Source organism: Euprymna scolopes, chromosome 16, assembly GCF_053919585.1.
Source record: "Euprymna scolopes isolate OS-2025 chromosome 16, ASM5391958v1, whole genome shotgun sequence".
Taxonomy (NCBI): Eukaryota; Metazoa; Mollusca; class Cephalopoda; order Sepiida; family Sepiolidae; genus Euprymna; species Euprymna scolopes.
In genome coordinates, this window is record NC_136497.1 from 1,167,028 (window position 1) to 1,188,117 (window position 21,090).

Sequence of the window (21,090 nt, forward strand, 5' to 3'; positions counted from 1 at the left end):
CCATCTTATCACATTATTTTACCATCTTATCACATTATTACCATCTTATCACATTATTTTACCATCTTATCACATTATTTTACCATCTTATCACATTATTACCATCTTATCACATTATTTTACCATCTTATCACATTATTTTACCATCTTATCACATTATTTTACCATCTTATCACATTATTACCATCTTATCACATTATTTTACCATCTTATCACATTATTTTACCATCTTATCACATTATTTTACCATCTTATCACATTATTTTACCATCTTATCACATTATTTTACCATCTTATCACATTATTTTACCATCTTATCACATTATTACCATCTTATCACATTATTTTACCATCTTATCACATTATTACCATCTTATCACATTATTTTACCATCTTATCACATTATTTTACCATCTTATCACATTATTTTACCATCTTATCACATTATTACCATCTTATCACATTATTACCATCTTATCACATTATTACCATCTTATCACATTATTTTACCATCTTATCACATTATTTCCATGTTATCACATTATTACCATCTTATCACATTATTACCATCTTATCATATTATTTTACCATCTTATCACATTATTTCCATCTTATCACATTATTTTACCATCTTATCACATTATTACCATCTTATCACATTATTTTACCATCTTATCACATTATTTTACCATCTTATCACATTATTACCATCTTATCACATTATTTTACCATCTTATCACATTATTTTACCATCTTATCACATTATTTTACCATCTTATCACATTATTACCATCTTATCACATTATTTTACCATCTTATCACATTATTTCCATCTTATCACATTATTTTACCATCTTATCACATTATTTTACCATCTTATCACATTATTACCATCTTATCACATTATTTTACCATCTTATCACATTATTACCATCTTATCACATTATTACTAGAAATAAATGTTTTTTTAAGTTATGTTGGAAATTTTCTTTTATAACGAAAATAATTCCACTAAGCAAGTTAGCAGGTGTGTGCAAGTATATAAGCTTTCAATTGAAAGTTTGTAATCATTTATACAAAATGACACTATTTTATGAGCAGCACGTAGTTATATTCTTTATGTTTTTACTTTTTTACAAGGAAGTCACCACTTATCAAGGCCCGATGCCACTCAAGGATAAGGGTTAATGAATGTTAGGTGATAGTGTAGTGATCGTTAATGGTGTGTCTTGAAAATCTTCTGTCTCCCAATAAAATATATGAATGAAGATGTGACTTTTGAAAACATATCTGATTTTTGGAAAAAAATGTTCATCTGCAATGATCTAGATAATCATCAATTTTTATATGGCAGATCAAAATTAAATCCACCTTTTCTGGTTCATTATATGACTGTATGGTGGATATCTATTTTGCGTGATGAGTCAATGAGTCTACGCACATTTTTAGATTTATGAGAACAAAAATACAGTGATGACATTATAACAAAGTTAATTTGCATATGGCCATTTTAAACACTAGATTGTTTTTATAAAATAAATATCTATAATAAGCAAAAGCGATGAGGACTTATTATCAGTGACTTACTACATAAGATCATGTATGTTGGTTAATTAGTTCGCTGCGGTATGCTTGCGTGTTCGTCAACATAAATTAATAAACATAGATACCGAGTTTATACATATATATATATGTATATAATCGTAGACTTAATTTAAACAAGAAAGAATATTTAAATAATTTTTTAACAGACAAAAGCTTTTGGTGAAAAATGCATAAGATGCATGTGTACATGTGTGTTGTTGATTTTTGCTGATCAACTGTGAACTGAAATTAATATATTGATTTGCAATGTTTAGGCTTACCTCGATAAAGTTGGGATGTATGCAAAAGTTCATTGCATTACAGCATTGGTTTGTGTGTAAGACACACTTGTTTTAGTAACGTGCTACTTGAGAAAAAAAAGAGAGAAAAGAGAGAGAAAATAATTATCGCCATATACCAGTTGCAATGGGCGATAATCGTATGTGTTTCCAAACTGAAAAAGTTGTGCATTGTGTCAGTATGTTCCCTATGTGTGAAACGTGGGCATTTGTGTGTCCACAAATTATTAACCTTTGATGGTTAATTATAAATTAAATAAAAAACATAGCTTGTTTGTCTTATGTAAGATTCATAGGGGAAGTCATCTCGATGCTTGACAAAAAGATAAATTAATTTACATGTAGCCATTTTTGGTTTTAACAGATACAGAGAGACCGTCTGTCTTTGCTTACATGTTGACAGAAAGAGAGTGAATGACACGCAATCACTCGTTTTATATAGAGAAAAAGAGAAGGTAACTCCAAGTTACTCAAAAGCTTAAATAACACATCATCACAAACCCAGACAAGGGGAGGAAACTTTTTACATGGTTCAAAGAGATAACTGTTGCAGTTTTCATAGTATTAAAACCTAATATCATTGACAATTTCCAATAATGTAGACATCATTTGTAATTTTTAGCCTTTGAAATCGAAGAGCTGATTTCATTTTTATTCTACCTTATTTCATGTTGTTTATACCTAATGATACCTAAATATTTAGTACATTTGTATAAATAAAAAATATACAGCATTGAACACTTTTAAGGTTCACTTGATTATTGTATTACTTTTTGGACCAAATTACAGCTGAATATTTGTATATAAGTGAGGAATATTTATTTATATATCTGTGATTAAAAATTAGTTCCAACCTGATTTTTTTTTGTATGGCATGCAGTGTTCGCGTCAAGTAAGGAGAATGAAGAAAAAAAAAATGATCACTGTGTTTATTCATAGGCTGGCAATCTCGTGAGGTAATGAGACTTCAGGGCATCTAATATGCAGACAGTTTCAATGAAAGGCCTGTTGATCAAGGAAGGGCATTTTTGGCAGAATTGAGTTTTGTCAGATGTTTATTGACTTTTAAGGCCGGGAATTGTGAGAAGGAAAAGCATTAGCTGTGTCTGGAAATTACGATACCAAGAATTCTGAAGATGGAGAAGAATAATATACTGTGGAATTCCCTCCCCATTTTCTGCTACCCTAACTGTACTACCATGCAAAAATTTAAATGTAGTATGACTAGACCTCGCTGTTCAACTCATTTCTCTGTTAAGCACAGCCCCAACTAGTAACTCCTTGTGTTCTAAATACCTTGTTTATGGTGAAAATGTGTAAAAAAAAAAAAAAAAAAAAAAAAAATGGTATTCTCCTAAACTAATGAACGGATCATGAATTTTGTAATATATGCTCTAAAAAACATGAGTAATTTAAGCAGGTTATTTTGTAAATGTTAACATTTAGGGGTGCATATATAAAAAGTCGATCATGTTTTATTATGAAGCGATCATCATGAAATTTGGAATTTTTAAGCAACTAGCTGAGTTACATGGGCACATTAATTTTTGTAAACTTTATGGTTTAGGAGTGCGCTCATCCAAACTTGCACCTACTCTCCAAAGGTTTTAAAATAAATTTGATATAAAAGATTGAATAAAGAGAAAAAAGTTCTGCAACAATTTTTCAGTTATAATATGCAGTATGCTTAATAAAATCCTATGTTATTGGACTTATCATTATGGAATGTATATTCTAGGCTACAGAGTATGTCACATGGATCCAGTATATATATTTTAAAACTATATTATTTCAGGAGGTACCAACAAAACCGTACCTAATAAAGATTGAACAAAATTAAAACTAATGTTATATATTCTTTTATTTCTGCTAGTAAGATTTCCGTTGTACACTTGAATCAGAATAGCTTTTTAACAAACAACAAAAATACCTGTTTCGTCAGTAAAATAGCACAAATATTTGTTTGTGTTCGAACAAAGAATTACGGCTTCATGAAACAAACCTAACTCAGTTTGCAATTACTAAGCAGATCAGATAATGCAATCATCAGTGCCCCAATGGTTCTTTTTGCCTTCTTTTCTCTCAGGTATATATGTATTTTTAACCAATAAAATAAGAATAACATTTTTAGTAGACTAAGAAGACTACATGAATAAATAAAACATGATAGGACTTTCAAAAAGTATATTGCAAGAAAATTACATGAAAGTTAATACCAAAGAATAACAGATCATTAGTATGACTCCAAATTTAGTTATTATAGCGCCAGATAACCAGAGCATTGTATGAAACCATGCTTATGATATATTAAATAAAACTTTTTTTAAGTAATCTAATTTATAAAACTCACAATGTATGTCTGTCTGTTTCCATTTTTTTCACACTGCATCTCCCCTGAGATGCAAGGTTGCAGAGTGATGCAGGGCAGATCAAATGATTGCATTTTTTGTGGACCGTTCTTTTATGAGTTTTTAGACGGTAAAAATAGCTGTTATGAGGTCAAAATTGAAAAAAAAAATTGGAAGTTGACTTAAAGTGCTCTTATATTCATTTGCAAATATATGTTAAAGTCGGTTCATTTGTAACTTTATTATCCATCTGATGATAGCTCAAACAATAACAACTAAGGCTGGAGAGTTAAATGTTTTGGTTTCGGTTCTAGCTGATGACACTCAAGACATTTTATTTTTTATTTTTGAAATCACTGCTATATATTGGGTACAATATAATAATCAATAGAGAATTAGTTCTATAATAATAAATATGAGATCTACATGAATTTAAGCATATTTTACGACTGGGCAACGTCGGATGCCCTGCTAGTATATAATACATAATATTCTTTATCTACATTGTTGCAAGTGATACTTTTAAAGTCATTTTGTATATAATTATTTTATTTCCACATTTTCTAGTGTTTCGTCCCACAATAAAATCACTTTTATATTGTAGTTTTTTTTTTATATATTTTATATTGTAATTCATATTGTTTTTGTATTTTTGTGTTCATCAATCATGTACTCTTTCTTTCTTTTCTTTCCATTAATTTTCCTTTTCATCAATGGATATACAGTTTTTCACAAATTCCCATGAGTTACTATTCAGATTTCTCTTCTCATGAACTTTTACAAATGGCCGGGAATGTTATTAAAACAAAATAATAGACTTTTCTTATCATCTTCCAATGTTTATTCTGGAACTGTTTTGGAAATCGTCTTTTTCATTCTCTCTTTTTTCATCTATAATTTTATTTTCTCTCTTTTTTTTTTTTTTTTTAATATTTTTCTCCTTTCATAATTATTTTGTTCTCTCTCTCTCTCACTCCCTCTCCTTCCTCTCCCTCTCTCTTTTTGGAGATGAAAAAATCTCTCTGGATAATAATCCATTGAGATGTTAAACGGTCAATTTTTAAGTCTTTTTTAAAGTTCTGTTTCCTGGCAATTTTATCTTTTTTTTTTCTGCCGAGGATTTCCCTCTTTGCTCTCTTCCTCTCTTCTCTCCCCCCCTTTCACTCTCTTTATCTTTCTTCCTCTCTCTTTTATTTTAATGATCTTTTTTTCTCCCTCTCTTTTTGATTTCTTTATCTTCTCTCTTATCTTTTCTTCAACTTTCTTTCTCTCTCTCTCTCTCTCTCTCTCTCTGCAAAACTCATTCTCTTCACTTTCAGAACTTTTCTCTACCATTGTCTGCTAGCATTATGACAAGTTGTTTATCCAATTTGTTGGTTATTCTTTGATTTGTCTCTTTATATGGATTGCCATTTCTGGAAACTCCTTGATATCTGAACGTCTAAATCATTGCTTCCCACATTCATCTCTTGCGAAAATCCAAATCCATGTAAAAAAACAAAACAAAACAAAAAAACAGGTGTTATAATTACTCACAGCCTGGTGTTTTAACTATTTTTCTTTCAAACATCCAGTTTTAATGAGGATCAAACCTCTGTTATTTTTTACTTTATCGTGATGTATACAACTTGGAAGGGGGGAGGGGCTAAAGAAAGAAGATATATATATATATATATATATATATATATATATATATATATATGTATATGTATAAATTTATAGTTTTAAGGGAGCGAGGGATAAAATAAACATTTTTACAAGAGATCTTGAATAGTGTGAATTTTTTCCAATGTTGAAATATATCATAACTTATATGAAGCGATTTATTGTAAACTAATTTAACACAAGTTGGTATTTTAACGATAGCTGAAGATGGGTGATCATAACCTTTCTAATGATATTACACTGTATATAAGTATGGATTTGATTTTAATGTCGATTGACTGATTACATAGTCTGAGTGGATATCCATTGCATCATTCCAGTCTATGTGAATCTCTACATTTATCATTTTTATTCGATTTTTGTATTTTAGATGCTTTTAGAGAGACGCAGAAATTCTACGTATCTACTAACAGGGTGACCCGATGCTGCCCGGGATGAATGATGATGAACAAATGTTTCACACTCCCATATTTTTATTATTGAAATCGCACATTTTTCAATCAAATCGATTGATTGTTTTCTCTAATTGAGGACCCATCGCGATGCAGCTTCACATGCTTTTCGCAGTGACTTAATCCACAATAATTGTAGTCTACATTGCACTGTAAAGAACCTACTGTTGATTTTATAAAATTATTTTTGATATATAATTGCTTGCATTAAAGTTTAAAATGCAAAACTTAGGTATCATGCTTCAGTTGTGCCCTAAACAGAAACATTCATTTTGAACGTGCCCCTGTCATATCAAAGAACCTACTGTTGATTTTATAGATCGAACCTTTTTGCTTTCGTGGTAATAAAGTGTCTCAAATGCACTTGTGATGTTAGGTTGTATAAGACATTAACTTTGGTCAAAATCGCCTGTTCCTTCTTTTATGGGATTATTTCGATTATCGATACTTATTGAAAACATTCTGTTGGAAAAAAACCTAAGAACACTATCAGGCACATAAAGTAGTACATTTGTGTAAAGTTTTATAAAAATCGGCCCTGTCGTTTTGGAGTCCATAGGGAACAAACTCATACACACAGTTTCTTTTATATAATAGTAGAGATAAGAGATATGTATCTCTGCCTACCCACTCAGTCGTTCTTATCTTGAAACTATAAAATTAGCTTTGCAATCTAGTGGGAGATGACTAGTCTTTCTTTATTCTATCCATATTTCCATCGCAGATGCTCCACTGAGTTCAAATGTGTAGTCCTCCCCCCTTTCCCTTTTTAAGATTTGCAGAAAGAACTCATCTTCTACAACCACTACAAAGATTTCTTTCTTTTTCCTTTCTATGAACTTTCCATTCATGAAACACAATACCATGCAGCTACTTCCCAGCTGACTACAATGTGGTCATTTTAAAATAAAATATCAACAAATATCTGAGCTGTCTTCTGAATCTACTTCTGCTCATCCAATCCTCTCATAATATTGTTCATCATTCAACCAACAATTTGCATTAACCATTATCCTCGAATAAGCTCTGACCTTGTTAAACGATGACTCGTTAGTATAAAAAAAAGAACTTTTAAGTGATTACACTTAATTTCAAATTTGTTAGCAATAATTTCCTATCTCTGTCGATTGTCATAAGGGATCATAATATAATGTGTCCATTACTTTTTAATTGTGTCGTTACTTTTTAATTGTGTCGTTACTTTTTAATTGTCATTACATTTCAAACCTCTCAGACCTGCACGCTGTCTGATACTTTGTTGCACAAAAACAAAAAAGGAGGAAGAAATAAAAATCCGATTCAACATTTTTTTAAATGCAAATGAAATGCATTTACTCATGATTCTTCCAAAAATAACGCATTTCATTATCTTTCAAAAGTTTTTTCACACACGTGTTTTACAACTTTCTGTCATATAACATGTGTTTCTTAAAAGTCTCTTTCCTGCCGCCTCATGCTGGCGTTAAACAGTGCTTTGTTGCCCTCGTATTCACGTGCCCATCTTCTCTGGCACGCAATGTGCTTCTCTTACTCGATCACGTTCTGTCCTTTTTTCTTTTTCTTCTTTTCATGACGTCAGCACATTCACACTTGATGACTGCTGCTGCTAATATTTTTACTAGCCAGTTATCCTATGGCTGCTACTGATTTTCTTACACCCATACACGATCATAAGAGCGTAGTGCTTCATTATAATGTTTATATCTTTTTTAATGATGGAGTTAAACATTTGTTAACTAAGTACTAGTGCATTTTACGAACCAGATTGTTGTAAATGTCTGGTAGGGCTGGACCAGAAACTAATGCAAACGACCGAAATATGCCAAATGCTGCTCAAATTGATCAGCCAATCAGAAAGTTACAACATACACGATTACCTAATAAGGAGTCACATAATTACCAGATGACTTTTGATAAATTGGAAGAAAATAAAAAAACTTTTTTAGTTATTAATTTTAAATTATGCAGCAGCACATGACAATCTAAATATGCTGGACAGATGAGGAAGCAAGTCATATAGATTCAATAGAACAAACTGGTAGCATCCGAAAATAGGTGTATGACATGGCCACAAAAAATCTGAAGAGAATGTGTGGTGGCGTCAGAATATTGGAGGAACTAACTCTGCCCCCTAACTAACATTTAGTTTTTAATCACGCAAGAAAAACAAATGTTTCTATTTATTTAAAATAAAAAAATTCAAACAATATTTATAAAACTTACGGTAGGTTGTTGTTATATTTCATTTTATCGCTTTTCCATTTGTTTTTAAAATTGTAATTCGTATCCAATGGATGTTGATATTTTCTGCTCCTTAGTGTTTTTAAGATTTGCTCAAATTTGTCATCGCTCAACAAATTCCGGTAGTTTACGTCAGGTTCCCAGCAAACCATAGCAGAAATTTACAGAAATTTGGTTCACAAAATGCATTAGTACTGTTAACTGTAATTTTAATGAAAGTCGAGCCATCATTACACAAACGTGAACAGATTTAAGCAAATTTTGATCATTTTAACATTCTCTGTTCTAAGCTCATCACTTTAGTTGTGTCAGCTTTTTTCACATTTATTGCATTTTTTATCGTGCAGCTTTGAAGGTGCGCTGCAGATAAAGAGAAATCTTTTGTAAAACCATAATAACAAAAAATTAAAAAACATTTTCAAAATTTGAGCACGTTGTGATCATTTTAAAATTCGACTGCAAAGAAAATCTTTCCAATTTTGCTTGTCTGAAGTATTTTTGGGTGCACAATTTTGTATCTGAAATATTTTTGGGTGCCCAATTTTGCATCTGAAATATTTTGGGGTGCCCAATTTTGCATCTGAAATATTTTGGGGTGCACAATTTTACGCCTGATTTTAACAAGCTTTGCAAGAGAATGACGCAAAATTAAATCAATTTTAAATATTTAAGCACATTTTGCTCTTTCTAAGGCACCCTATGAGGAGTCACACATCATCAATTAACTAATTTGTCATTAGGTAACTCTAATAAATGGAGGAAAAGGGTAACAGTTTGCATGGATGAAATGATTTAAAAACAAATTGTCGTATGGTGATAAATTCTGAAGACAGTGAAACCTCATTAAATACTGGCAAAATATTCTTGCCAGTGATGAGTGATTGACTTGATAATGTTAGAGATTAGATATAGTATCATTGGGGTCTTAAGTTTATTCTTTGTAAGGGGTCAAATAAGTAGTGCAAAACTGTTCTGTTCAGGAAATTAATGTTATCTTCTAATTTTTATTTCAATTAATATTATCTTCTAATATATATAACAAGTGCAAATACTTGTTCCAGAACTAGTTAATAATATTGGCTCACTCTTCTATCAACTTTTTTTTTATTCAGTTTGTTGTGGTGGCACACATTCATTTGCATATGTGGATAGTAATTACACATAAATAGGAAGACTCAGTTAGTCTGAGTGTGTGTTCACCAGAAGCCACTGAAGGCCGCCGAGAGCAGATATGTTTCTCTAGCAAAGACTCTCTTATTTGACACCATTATGTAAATATCCAGTAAATATACCTTTTCCTAATACACTTCTTATTTGATCTACCTTTGTTTGTTGAGTCGTCATTTGTATTGCTTTCTACGTTACTAGTTTCAACCTGCAAACTTAACAGTGACGACGAGGATGAACGTCAAATATAACAGTTTGACGAAGAAATGGAAAGAACTCACTAAAAAAAAAAAAGTACAACGCAACGGTTGACCTTTCTAAGGAATACAAGTTTTGACGAACGAAATAGTCGTAAAAACGGATTTTACACTAAAGAGAAGTTCAACTCAAGCGGAAAAAATGAATAATTCAGCGAACATTGGGAAACTGTAAAATATTTTCCTTGCGAAGTACAACACTAAAAGAAAGAAACGGTTGTTTCCCAAATTCCAAGAAAAAAAAAAACTACATTCAGGTTAAAAAAAAAAAAAAAAAAAAAAAAAAAGTAACCTCGATTAATAGTATATTTTTTACTAAAATACTAGTCGGAAAAAAAGAGACAAACCAAAACCTTTAATTGCAGTCTCAAAGAAGAAAAAAAAACTCGAACGTGGCAAAAAAAAAAAGAAAAAAAAAAAAGCGACGATTTACGCTGTTTCCCGTGGAATCCATCTTAAAAAAAAAAAATAAATAAACTGTAAAAGAGAATTTTTGTAAAACGACAAACAGATTCGTATTACTAAATTACGAAGAACAGATTCGTATTACTAAATTACAAGGAAGTAACATACGAAGAAAAAAAAAGTTCACCAGTGGATTTCCTAAATTGCTGTAAATACCAACTAAAGACTTTTTGGTAAACAAAATTTTTCTCTTCGGTATTTAAAAAAAAAAAAAAAAATAATACCACAGTTAAACTGAAATCAAGGAAAGATTTTTTTTAAACTAAAGTTGTCACTGGATAACGGATATAAGACAGTAAAACGTCACACAAAAAAAAAAAAAAAATGGAAGATTTATCTAGAATGGTTATGCAATTTTGCAGATGCAACAAAAGGCGCAATCCGAGCTAGATGCATGTAGAGAGGAGAAATTATTGAAATGGCAAATGGAACAAGAAGAAAGGCAGAAGAAATTACAATTTGAACAAGAAGAAAGGCAGAAGAAATTACAATTTGAACAAGAAGAAAGGCAGAAGAAATTACAATTTGAATATGAAGAAAGGCAAAATGAACGTTTTGCTAAAACACTGGAACTATTAAAGACTAATCGAGAAAATATCGACAGTACTAATTTCTCGCATACAACTATATTTAATAGCATGGACACATTTAATTATGTGCCGGAGGAAGAAAAGACTTTTGAAGCATACTATACAAGATACGAGGATGTCTTTTAACTGGACTGCGAAAGTTGGCCAAATAGCCAGAAAGTGAGCCTTTTACTCAGGAAGTTGGGTGTAAGAGAACACAGCAAGTTCGTAGATTATATACTACCTAAAAAAAACTACGGAATTAGATTTCATGAAAGCTGTAAAATTACTAAAAGAATTATTGAATCCGAATATATATCTTTTTCATAAGAGATTATTGTGTATGAATCTAAGGAAGATGGACAACCAATATTTGACATACGCATCAGTTGTCAATAAAAACTGATAATTTTAAGCTAGCGCAACTAACAGTAGAAGATTTCAAATGCCTAATCTTCGCACAAGGGTTAGTCTCCACGAAAAATGCAGAAATATGCAGACGAGTGTTATCTAAGCTGGAATCTGAGCAAGATTTAACACTTCAGAAATTAGCAGAGGATTCTGAAAGCGCCATTACACTAAAAAAGGATTAAAAAAAGATAGAAGAATCCGGAGTGGTATATGTAAGAAAGGTTAAAAAACCATACACACCAACCAAGAGCTATACAAATAAAAGCAGTCAAAACGGAACGAGATATTCCAAATATAATAATTATAATTATAGTAAAGAATATAACAAGTCTCTTCCTAGATATAACTGTAAAAGATGCGCAGAAAGACATTGGGAATCGGATTGCCCTTATAAGAAGAAAAAATGCTACATTTGCAAGAAAGTCGGACATAAAAGCGAATGTTGCAGATATAAAGATTTCACCAGAAAGAGAGTACAGCAAACAAAATCAAATGAAAAATTAGTCAAAAATCGGCGAAAGTACATAAAAGCGGAAATATTTAAAACGCCAATAAAATTACAACTGGATTCAGGATCCGATATTTCTATAATAAATTTGAATACATGGAAAAAGTTGGATAAACCAACCATGATGAAAAGAAGTTAACCCTTATCCCTGAGTGGCTTCCGGGTCTTGATAAGTGGTGATCACTGTGTAAAAATAAAAAAATAAAAAAAAAGGTAAATACGCTCGGACGGTAACTGGTGGTGAGATAAAATTTGAAGGAGAATTTATCCTTCCGATAAAATTAAAAGGGATTACGAAGAAATTAAAAATGTTTGTATTGAAAAATAGCGAAAACCTGTTTGGAATAGATTTAATTGAGAAATTTGGACTCTGGGATAAGCCAATTAATACATTCTGTAACAAAATAGAATGTACTACTCCAACAACAGAAAATATAAAAGAGGACTTAAAAAAATTATTCCCTGATGTATTTATGACTAAATTAGGTCGTTGCAATAAATTTAAGGCCTCGTTTGAACTTATAGAAAACACCAGCCCAATCTTTAGAAAAAAGCAAAACGTTCCGTTCGCTGGGTTGGAAAAGATTAATAAAGAATTAGACAGATTGGAACAGACAGGAATACTATCAAAAATAGAACATAGCGACTGGGCAGCCCCACCGTATATGTAAAGAAAAAGAGGGTGAAATCAGCGTTTGATAAACTATTGCCAAGACAGGCAATTGTCTGGATAACTACACACATGATAAGAAAGAAATATAACTCGGGAGATTGAGTATATTTCAAGTGCTACAGGAATAACACTTCTTACTGGGAATGTGGAGTAGTGGATAAACGCATTAGTGATTGTACATACATGATTAAAGGTCCACAAAATATACATAAAAGGCACCTGAACCAAATAAAAAAACGCCACATTCAAGATGGTGATTATACAACAGCAGTCGTAGAGGAGGAAACCATGGACATCATATACGAATCCTTTAATTTGGAACCACCTCAATATACACCTGAACCTCGAAGATCAGGTAGAAAAAGAAAGTTTAATGAACCATTAATGTTAAATCCCAAGAGAAAAAGATATTGAAATCTGTGCGACTTCAAATCTTGGGAGGAGGGTGTTGTGGTGGCACACATTCATTTGCATATGTGGATAGTAATTACACATAAATAGGAAGACTCAGTTAGTCTGAGTGTGTGTTCACCAGAAGCCACTGAAGGCCGCCGAGAGCAGATATGTTTCTCGAGCAAAGACTCTCTTATTGGACACCATTATGTAAATATCCTGTAAATATACCTTTTCCTAATACACTTCTTATTTGATCTACCGTTGTTTGTTGAGTCGTCATTTGTATTGCTTTCTACGTTACTTGTTTCAACCTGCAAACTTAACACATGTTTACCCCAAACAAGCCATATTGAGCAAGATGTAAGATTACATAACATTTAAACTTCTACAAGTTTGTACATTCAATGAAGCAGATAACTAGGAGGGAATTTCCAAGTCTAACAATCCGAGAAAAGAAACTATTAGACTTTTTTTGACATCTAGGGACCTCTACAGTGAAGAGGTGTGATTTTGATCCTAAACAGGTTTGTCAGGGGGATGTATGTCGATAGGGCACAAGTGTGATGAGTTCATTAGAGTACATTTCATTAAAATAAAAAAAGCACAGGGTTGCAACATTGCAGCGATGAGACAGGAGTTGAAGTTTAATTAACAGTGTGGAACCTATTGGATAGGAGACTCTTCTTTGATCCTATCCAAGAGATAAACTAGTGGTAGATGCACCAGCCTGGATGTGGCAACAATACTTCATATATACTGTTTGTTTCTTACTTATTATTTTACAGAATTTTGTACATGCTCAATACACTAACTTTCATATTACATCATTGGAGAGGAATGATGTAATGAGTTTGCGATTTTTTTTAAAGTAGGAAGAGTTTTAGACAAAATGTGTTAATTATGGGACAGCAGGAAATTAATTTTAATTATAGAATGTTTCAAATGCAATTTAAGTCTGCAATAAAATGAAACCAAAATTCAGTCATATTTGATTCATAATAATTCATCATCATCATCATCATCATCATCATCATCATCAAAATTTGCATTGATCAACGTTTGTTTCCCTGAGGCTTTTTCCTATACATTTAATAGCACAAAATACATGTTAAAATATACTTTAGTTAATATTGAAAAGCAATTTTGTTTTAAGTGTTCTAATTAGCCGTAATTTATAATTAACGGATGAGTCCACTCTTTGTCTCTTAGCTACCTATATTTCTCTTGACCCTCTCGCATTATTTGTTGATTCAACTGCTTCCTAATATTTCTTGATTTCTCTGTGAGTATTTAGAGAAACAATGGCTGTCTTTTCTCATCATGGTCAATCCCTTCCCTGCAACCTCTTTCCCACAAAAGAGACGTTGTGAATCTGTCTCTATTCTATCGCTATTTTCATGACAAGTGCTCGACTGAACTCCAATCTATGGTCCCCCCTTGCCAAACTTTCACAAAAATCACTTTACTAGCTACAACCACTATATATGATTCCTCCCACTTTCTATCTGTGCCTAAATCTAAACACACATAAATAAAGCTTCTTTCCTAGAACTGCCCGCCTTTGGAACACTGTTCTGCTGGCATGCTTACCGGTTAAATACAACATGCTAGCCTTTAAACCCAATGTAAACAAGTTCTTGTTGAGCCGTCTCCATAAATAATCAAATTCTACTCAATTTACACCATTAGTGATTACTACACTACGATCTTATATTCGTTAACCTTTATTCTTCTTTAAAAATTAGTGTTATAATATACAGCAACCCTGAGTCTTCATCACAACTGTTGGAGTTATTTTAATGTTCAGCAGATTCACCGAATAACATTTTTTCCCTCTTCTAGTGTTGCTTTAGAGATGAAGATGAGCCGACTTGTTTTATTCTCATCAATTAGTCAAGAGAAATAGAAAACAACTTCCACTTGAACTTTATTTCCATTAGTGTCGATTTTGACATCTAACACATCTTTCAAATATTTCAGTTAATCTTTGAGTGCTTCTAAGCTTGAAGCCGGTCGTATCTCTTTAACAAACTTCACAAAATCACTGTGCTTGAGAATAGAGTTAATAAATTTCTGTTTTTGAATCTGAAGCATCCGTGGCGTAACGGATAAAGTATCTGGTAAAATTAAGTTGTGACACTCTTTTGAAGGTTGAAGGTTCAATCCTTGGTGAGGACCATATACAGAATCCAATTATGAATTACCTGAGACTTCTACCCTGTAATGGCTGACAGAACAAGATCATGCTACTTCTGTTGACTAAATGAAGAGTTCCATATGAAATTCCATGCAGATTTCCTAGTTCTACATAAAAAATTTTAGTTCGACAAGAAGGTTGGAGGTTACATCAGTCAAAACATTGTGAAAATAACACTCAAGATGAGAACAGTTGTGCGAAATAATAACAATTTTCTGTTTGACATTTTATTTTCTTTATTTTTTAAATAATTTTTCTTTGCTGCAGAGTTTTGCAAGGATTTGTTGTTTTTGTTGCAGATGTTTTGCATGTTTCGTTCAAATCTTCAGAATGCATTTATGTTGATATTCATTCCAACCAAACGTGATCAGATCTGAGATTGATCGATTGTGTAGCGATGCATGTTGTTGATCACCTAAAATTTAAATTTCCAAAGACATACTCACCTGACAGCATTTCTTCAAGGCAGGTCTTGTCTCTTCATTCACATTTTTTTTTTACATGGAGGTCACCACTTATCAAGGCCCAGAAGCCACTCTGGGATAAAGGTTATTGCGTGTACAGTAATCAATGGGATAGTGTCGTAGTAATTGTTAATATTGGAGATTTGATAAAGTGTCTTACTTAAGGGAGTGGTTTATCAGGAATTAGTTTATGTTGAACTTGAAGACATCCAAGTTGTAGTCAGGTGGGAAACAGGCAAGTGGTACAGAGTTTCACAGGCGTGCAGTTCTAAGAAAGAAGCTTTGTTCATGGAATCTACGTTTTCATTTAGGCATAGATAAAGAGTGGGGGAAATTATTGACAGTAGTTTCAGCCAGACGGGTGTTTATCGTGAAAGATTGGCGAGGGGGGACCAGAGATTGGAGCTCAGTGAGCACTTGCCATGGAAATAACGATAAAACAAAGACAGGCTCGCAACGTCTCTTCTGTGGGAGAGAGATTGCAGGGAAGAGAAAAAGGCATCCCCCACTAAGCCACGGAGTCTATTGTGTACTCTGTCAAGGCAGGATAGGCTGTTTTTAGCAGCTCCTGTCCAGATGTGGCAGCAGTACTCCATCCTTGGACGTACTTGGCTTTTATATAGATAGAGAATTGCATCAGTAGTGAGATATCTTCTGGAGCGGTAGAAGGATCCTACCATTTTCCCAGCGACCTTGGCAATAGACTTGATGTACGTGTTCCATTTCAGGTCAAGAGTAAAGGTCAAGCCCAGAAGCTTATCAAAACATGGAGCCTCCCCTAGACGAGAGCCACCCATATCAATTGATGCCAGATGGGGATCAGAGCGTTGATGATGTAAAGATAGGAGCTTGGTTTTCCCCTACTGTACCACGCACTCAAGATCAGAGGAGAGAGAATCAGAGAGAACTTTGTCATATATGGACTTTGATGTGTTGCCATAGATGATTATGTCATCAGCATAGATGTCAACGAATGATTTAAGGGAGATCATTGATGTAGATCAGGAAAAGAGTTGGGCCCAGGATGGACCCCTGAGCATTAATACTGTGGGCTTCTGATTTCTGCCCATCAACCACTACTCTTATGAGCCTATCAGAGAGAAATGATTTAATGATTGAGAAAACATTTCCAGTGATACCGTAGCTGGAGATCTTGTGAAGTAGGCCTTTATGCCATACCTTATCGAAGGCCTTTGATATGTCAAGAGGAATTGCCCTAAAAAGGAAGCCTTTGTTGAGAGATTCATCACTTTCAAAAACGCCTCTTAAAAATCATGCAACTGGTGCTCAGTGACAATGAGAAACTTGCTGAGTATGTTGCGCAAAGATTTTAAAAACAAGTTCAGGGTTCTCGAGTTGAACACAGTGATGCATTGACTACTGCTATATTAATTTCTTTTCTATCGTTAGTTAACATTTCAAAACCACAAGATGCATTTAATTCACTTATAATATTTTATTCATATTTTTTATGAAGTATGTCTTACATGTGTTTCATTGAATAGAGGAAGTTCACCAAACAATTCATCAGAGACAAATGTATATTTCTGAGAAAACAGTTGAAAGTTTTTTGTTTTTTTTCTTGGAATGAAAAAGGATTTGGTAAGAAAATGTTGATAAAAAGAAATGGAGATAATTTTAAGTTTGTAAAAATATAAGAATAAAGAAACACTTCTTGTAGTGTTGATAGCCCCCCCCCCCCGCTTCCCCAAAGAAAAGCTATTGAATTTAAAGCACACATAGAGAATCCATCTTATGTCACCCTATTTAATTATTGAAAATATACATATTATTATTTATATTATTATTATTATGTGTATGGCTAAATATGTTTAATTATATTTCACCTTTTATTGATATCAATCCTTTAATTTATGAAGCTCAATGTTATTACAGTGCACATATAAATAAATGAAAAAAGTTTATATTCCAAATTTCAAGATATTGACCATCTTACCTTTTATTTCTTTAAGTATGTTGAGATGCACAATTCTTTACAGCACCTGTTTCATAGCACAGAATCATTCATGTAATTATTATGTCAATTTTTTTGAATTTATTCTGCCCTTAACTCATCAGAAGAAAAAAACTTATCAACTTTAAAGGAAAATTAAGGGATATGGGTATGATTGCAAAATCTGAAATTTGAAGAGAAGTTCCAATTATTATTATTATAATAATATTTATTATATTTTTAAAACTTGTTTTTTTTTTCAGAGTTTGTCAGACATGCCATGATGATGCATCTAAGTTTGTTCGGTTGCTTGCCAAACCTGGATCAAAATTCTTGGTCGTTGATGACTTTGTACCTTTAATACAGGTAAATGTTTTTATTTGTTTTTATTATCATGTACACAACTAAAAGATTTTATATCACTAATGATTTTTTTAAAATTATTAATATTCATCCCAAACAAGGTACATTGCATGGAGACATAAAATGCTGTGAATAAAAGGCCAGATTTATAGGAGCATACTAAATGGGGAGTTGTGCAGCAAGCTGTTCACATTACATTTAAATGTCTTCATGTAGGTACAGTCGAGAAAACGAATAGAATCAAGGAATTTCAAAGGCTAGCAGTTCGAATGAAGAAGCTACTAGAGTAGAAAGCTTTCTAGCATCTACTGAAGGAGTGGGGTTTTGCTGATTGTTGAGTTTGTCAGAGGAATTTAGGTTGAAGAGTACACTATTGTAACAAGTTTGTCAGAACACTTTATCTGCTCGGTTACTTTTGGAGCTGCTTCTACTCCTGCTTCTCAAATTAGAGTTGGCTCCACTTCACACATTTCTTTTTAAACAAGCAATTTCCCTTTAACAAAAAAAACAAACAAAAAACAATTCCCTTTTTTCTACCTATTCTGTGCCTGTTTAAAGTATCAACTAATTAAAAAATATATAGATATATTTTTAACTATACAATTCATAGTTCCCAAATTAGTATCGATCACTTGCTTGAGCTGGAAAAATACCCCCCCCCCATTTTTTTCATGTCAGCCATTCGTGGCACATTTTTCTTCCCTTGTACTCTCATTGTAACATTGCAGCGTATTTGCAGAAAGGAGTGTTTTTGACACTCATTTAATAGAAAATTAGTAGAGGCATCTGGCATTACCTATACTTGGTGTGACCTTTACTCTGGATGAGCTGAATTGACTTCTTCCAAAGCAGCAAATTTCTAGGAAATATCAATTTCATGAGCAGTTCTCAATCACATGTATATCCTGATCGATGGAGATGATTTTGCCAACATCAGTTTTTTATTTTATTTTTGGGAGGAGAGGAAGATATTGCTGCCCTCCCACATATGAGGGCGGTTCCAAAAGTAAAGCCTCCTATTTTTTTTTTTATTTTTAACTCAAAAAGTCGAAGAGCTACAAAGATGGGAGAGGTACCACTAAATCAAGTGACTTTCTGTGCCTCAGAATTTATTTTTCTACATAGTCACCATCATTCTCAATACACTTTTTCCAGGAATTTAATGATGCTTCTCTGCTTCTGACACACATCCATGATGAAGGTAATGTTCTTAGTCTAACACTATTAATATCTGTAACGGAGAGATGAAACTTTCAGGCTATGAAAGCATAAGTTCAGTCATGATAATAATGCAATTTGCAATCCCCTCTGATCCATTTGGGCGGAAGAGTGATTTTTCTGACAAAGGGAGAAGAAAAAGCTGTTTTCTAGGTTGGCAGTATTTTTGCGCGAACAGTTGGCAGAGTTGGTGGAAATTTTCTGTTTCTATGTCTATCCTTGTAGCCATGTCACTAGTAAGGGTGCTGGAGGTAAACGTTTTGTCTGGGCTGACGTTATCCGCCTGATAGTCAGGGACCCGAACCTTGGATTAACCACTAAGGAGGCTGTCCTATCAGCAGGTGCAAAGTACTGGGGCTGCTGTATTGCCATTTGGTGAATGGAATCTGGACCATGCAGTAGCTTCTGGTGGGGCCTCTCGATGCCATACTAGTGGGTAATTGTTACGGCTTTACCTTATCATGTGGTACAAAAAAAAAAAAAAAAATTCTTCGTTTCTTTTTCTCTCTTAGTTTCCCCTCTCTGTCCTGCTCTAAGTAAATCTGTCGACCTAGTCCACAAATTCCAAAATTTCATCATGACAAGTTTCAAGAAAAAATACACGATTAAACCCGGTTCTCCAACTTCCAACGTAGACCCCTACTACCATGTCTCCTTCTCCAACATCAGGGGTCTACGTTCTAACCTTCCAGAGGTTGAAACCCAATTACAGGAGACTAAACCAGACCTTTTATTTTTAAGTGAAACTGGCATTGGACAGGCTATTTCCCTAGATGAGTTTGCAATTACAGGATACTCTAACTTAACTTCTAAATCTGACCCCAAAGATCGCCATGGGCATGGAATATGTGCCTATATTAAAGATAGCTTTCCATGTGGGAGGGACATCTCCAGGGAAGATCCTAACTTGCCCTATATGTGCTTCCGGGTTGCTTTAGCTCACACTACTGCATTTATATTTACTCTCTATCGCCCCCACAACAGCGGAGTTACTATCTTTCAAAGCATATCTGAGAAAATTGACCAAGTCCTTTCTACTTATCCTTCAGCTAACATTCACGTATGTGGAGACTTCAATGTTCACAACGTCGAATGGTTGACCCACTCGAACAAGACCGATGATGAGGGGAGGTTCTGTCATGATTTCTCCATTGCCTATGACCTCACTCAGATTGTTCAGGAACCTACCCGTGTGCCCGATAATGACGGCCAGTATGCGAGCCTACTAGACCTTTTTCTCACAACTTGCCCTGAACTATGTTCAGTTTCTGTTCTGTCGCCTCTTGGATCTTCCGACCACTCTGTTGTATCAATTAAGATAAAAATGAAATGTAATAAGTCCCCAGACGTACCTCTTCATCGTACAGTATATCGATACACTAAGGCTGACTGGGATAGCTTCCGTACATTTATATCTGATCTACCTCTGCATTCCATGTTTAAAAAGGATGTGTCCTCTATAGTATTAGACCTAACTGAATGGTTAATTGTAGGTATTGACCATTTTATACCCTCTAAAAAGTTTCAGCAAAAACCTAACAGCCAGCCATGGTTCTCTCCAGAATGTGCTGCTGCCATTGCGCACAGAAATCACTTTTTCCACTGCTTCAAACGTAATAGATGTATGGAAACTAAAGCCGTTTACAGGACTGCCAGCAACCATTGTAAGAAAGTAATAAGGAACGCAAGAGAGTTATATGCTCAATCTGTTAAGTCCAAAGTAGCTGAGCAGCGGCTTGGTTCCCACCAGTTTTGGCAAATAGCAAACAGAATCCTGAACAGAAGCGTGTGCTCAATCCCAACTATTATCAATGGACCTGAGGTAATCTCGTCAGCATCAGACAAAGCCAAACTCTTTG

General features: G+C 33.4%; 1 protein-coding gene across 9 annotated transcripts in view; it reads left to right on the top strand.

Annotated features, from left to right (window-relative positions):
• LOC145295824 (serine/threonine-protein phosphatase 2A regulatory subunit B'' subunit beta-like) overlaps nt 1-21,090 on the top strand; it is a 455,722-nt gene that overhangs the window by 309,159 nt on the left and 125,473 nt on the right. For all 9 annotated transcript variants that reach the window (XM_080141514.1, XM_080141516.1, XM_080141513.1 and 6 more), the window contains one exon: nt 17,914-18,016. In XM_080141514.1, coding sequence (XP_079997640.1) covers nt 17,914-18,016 — 103 coding nt within the window. The remainder of the gene's footprint in view (nt 1-17,913; nt 18,017-21,090) is intronic.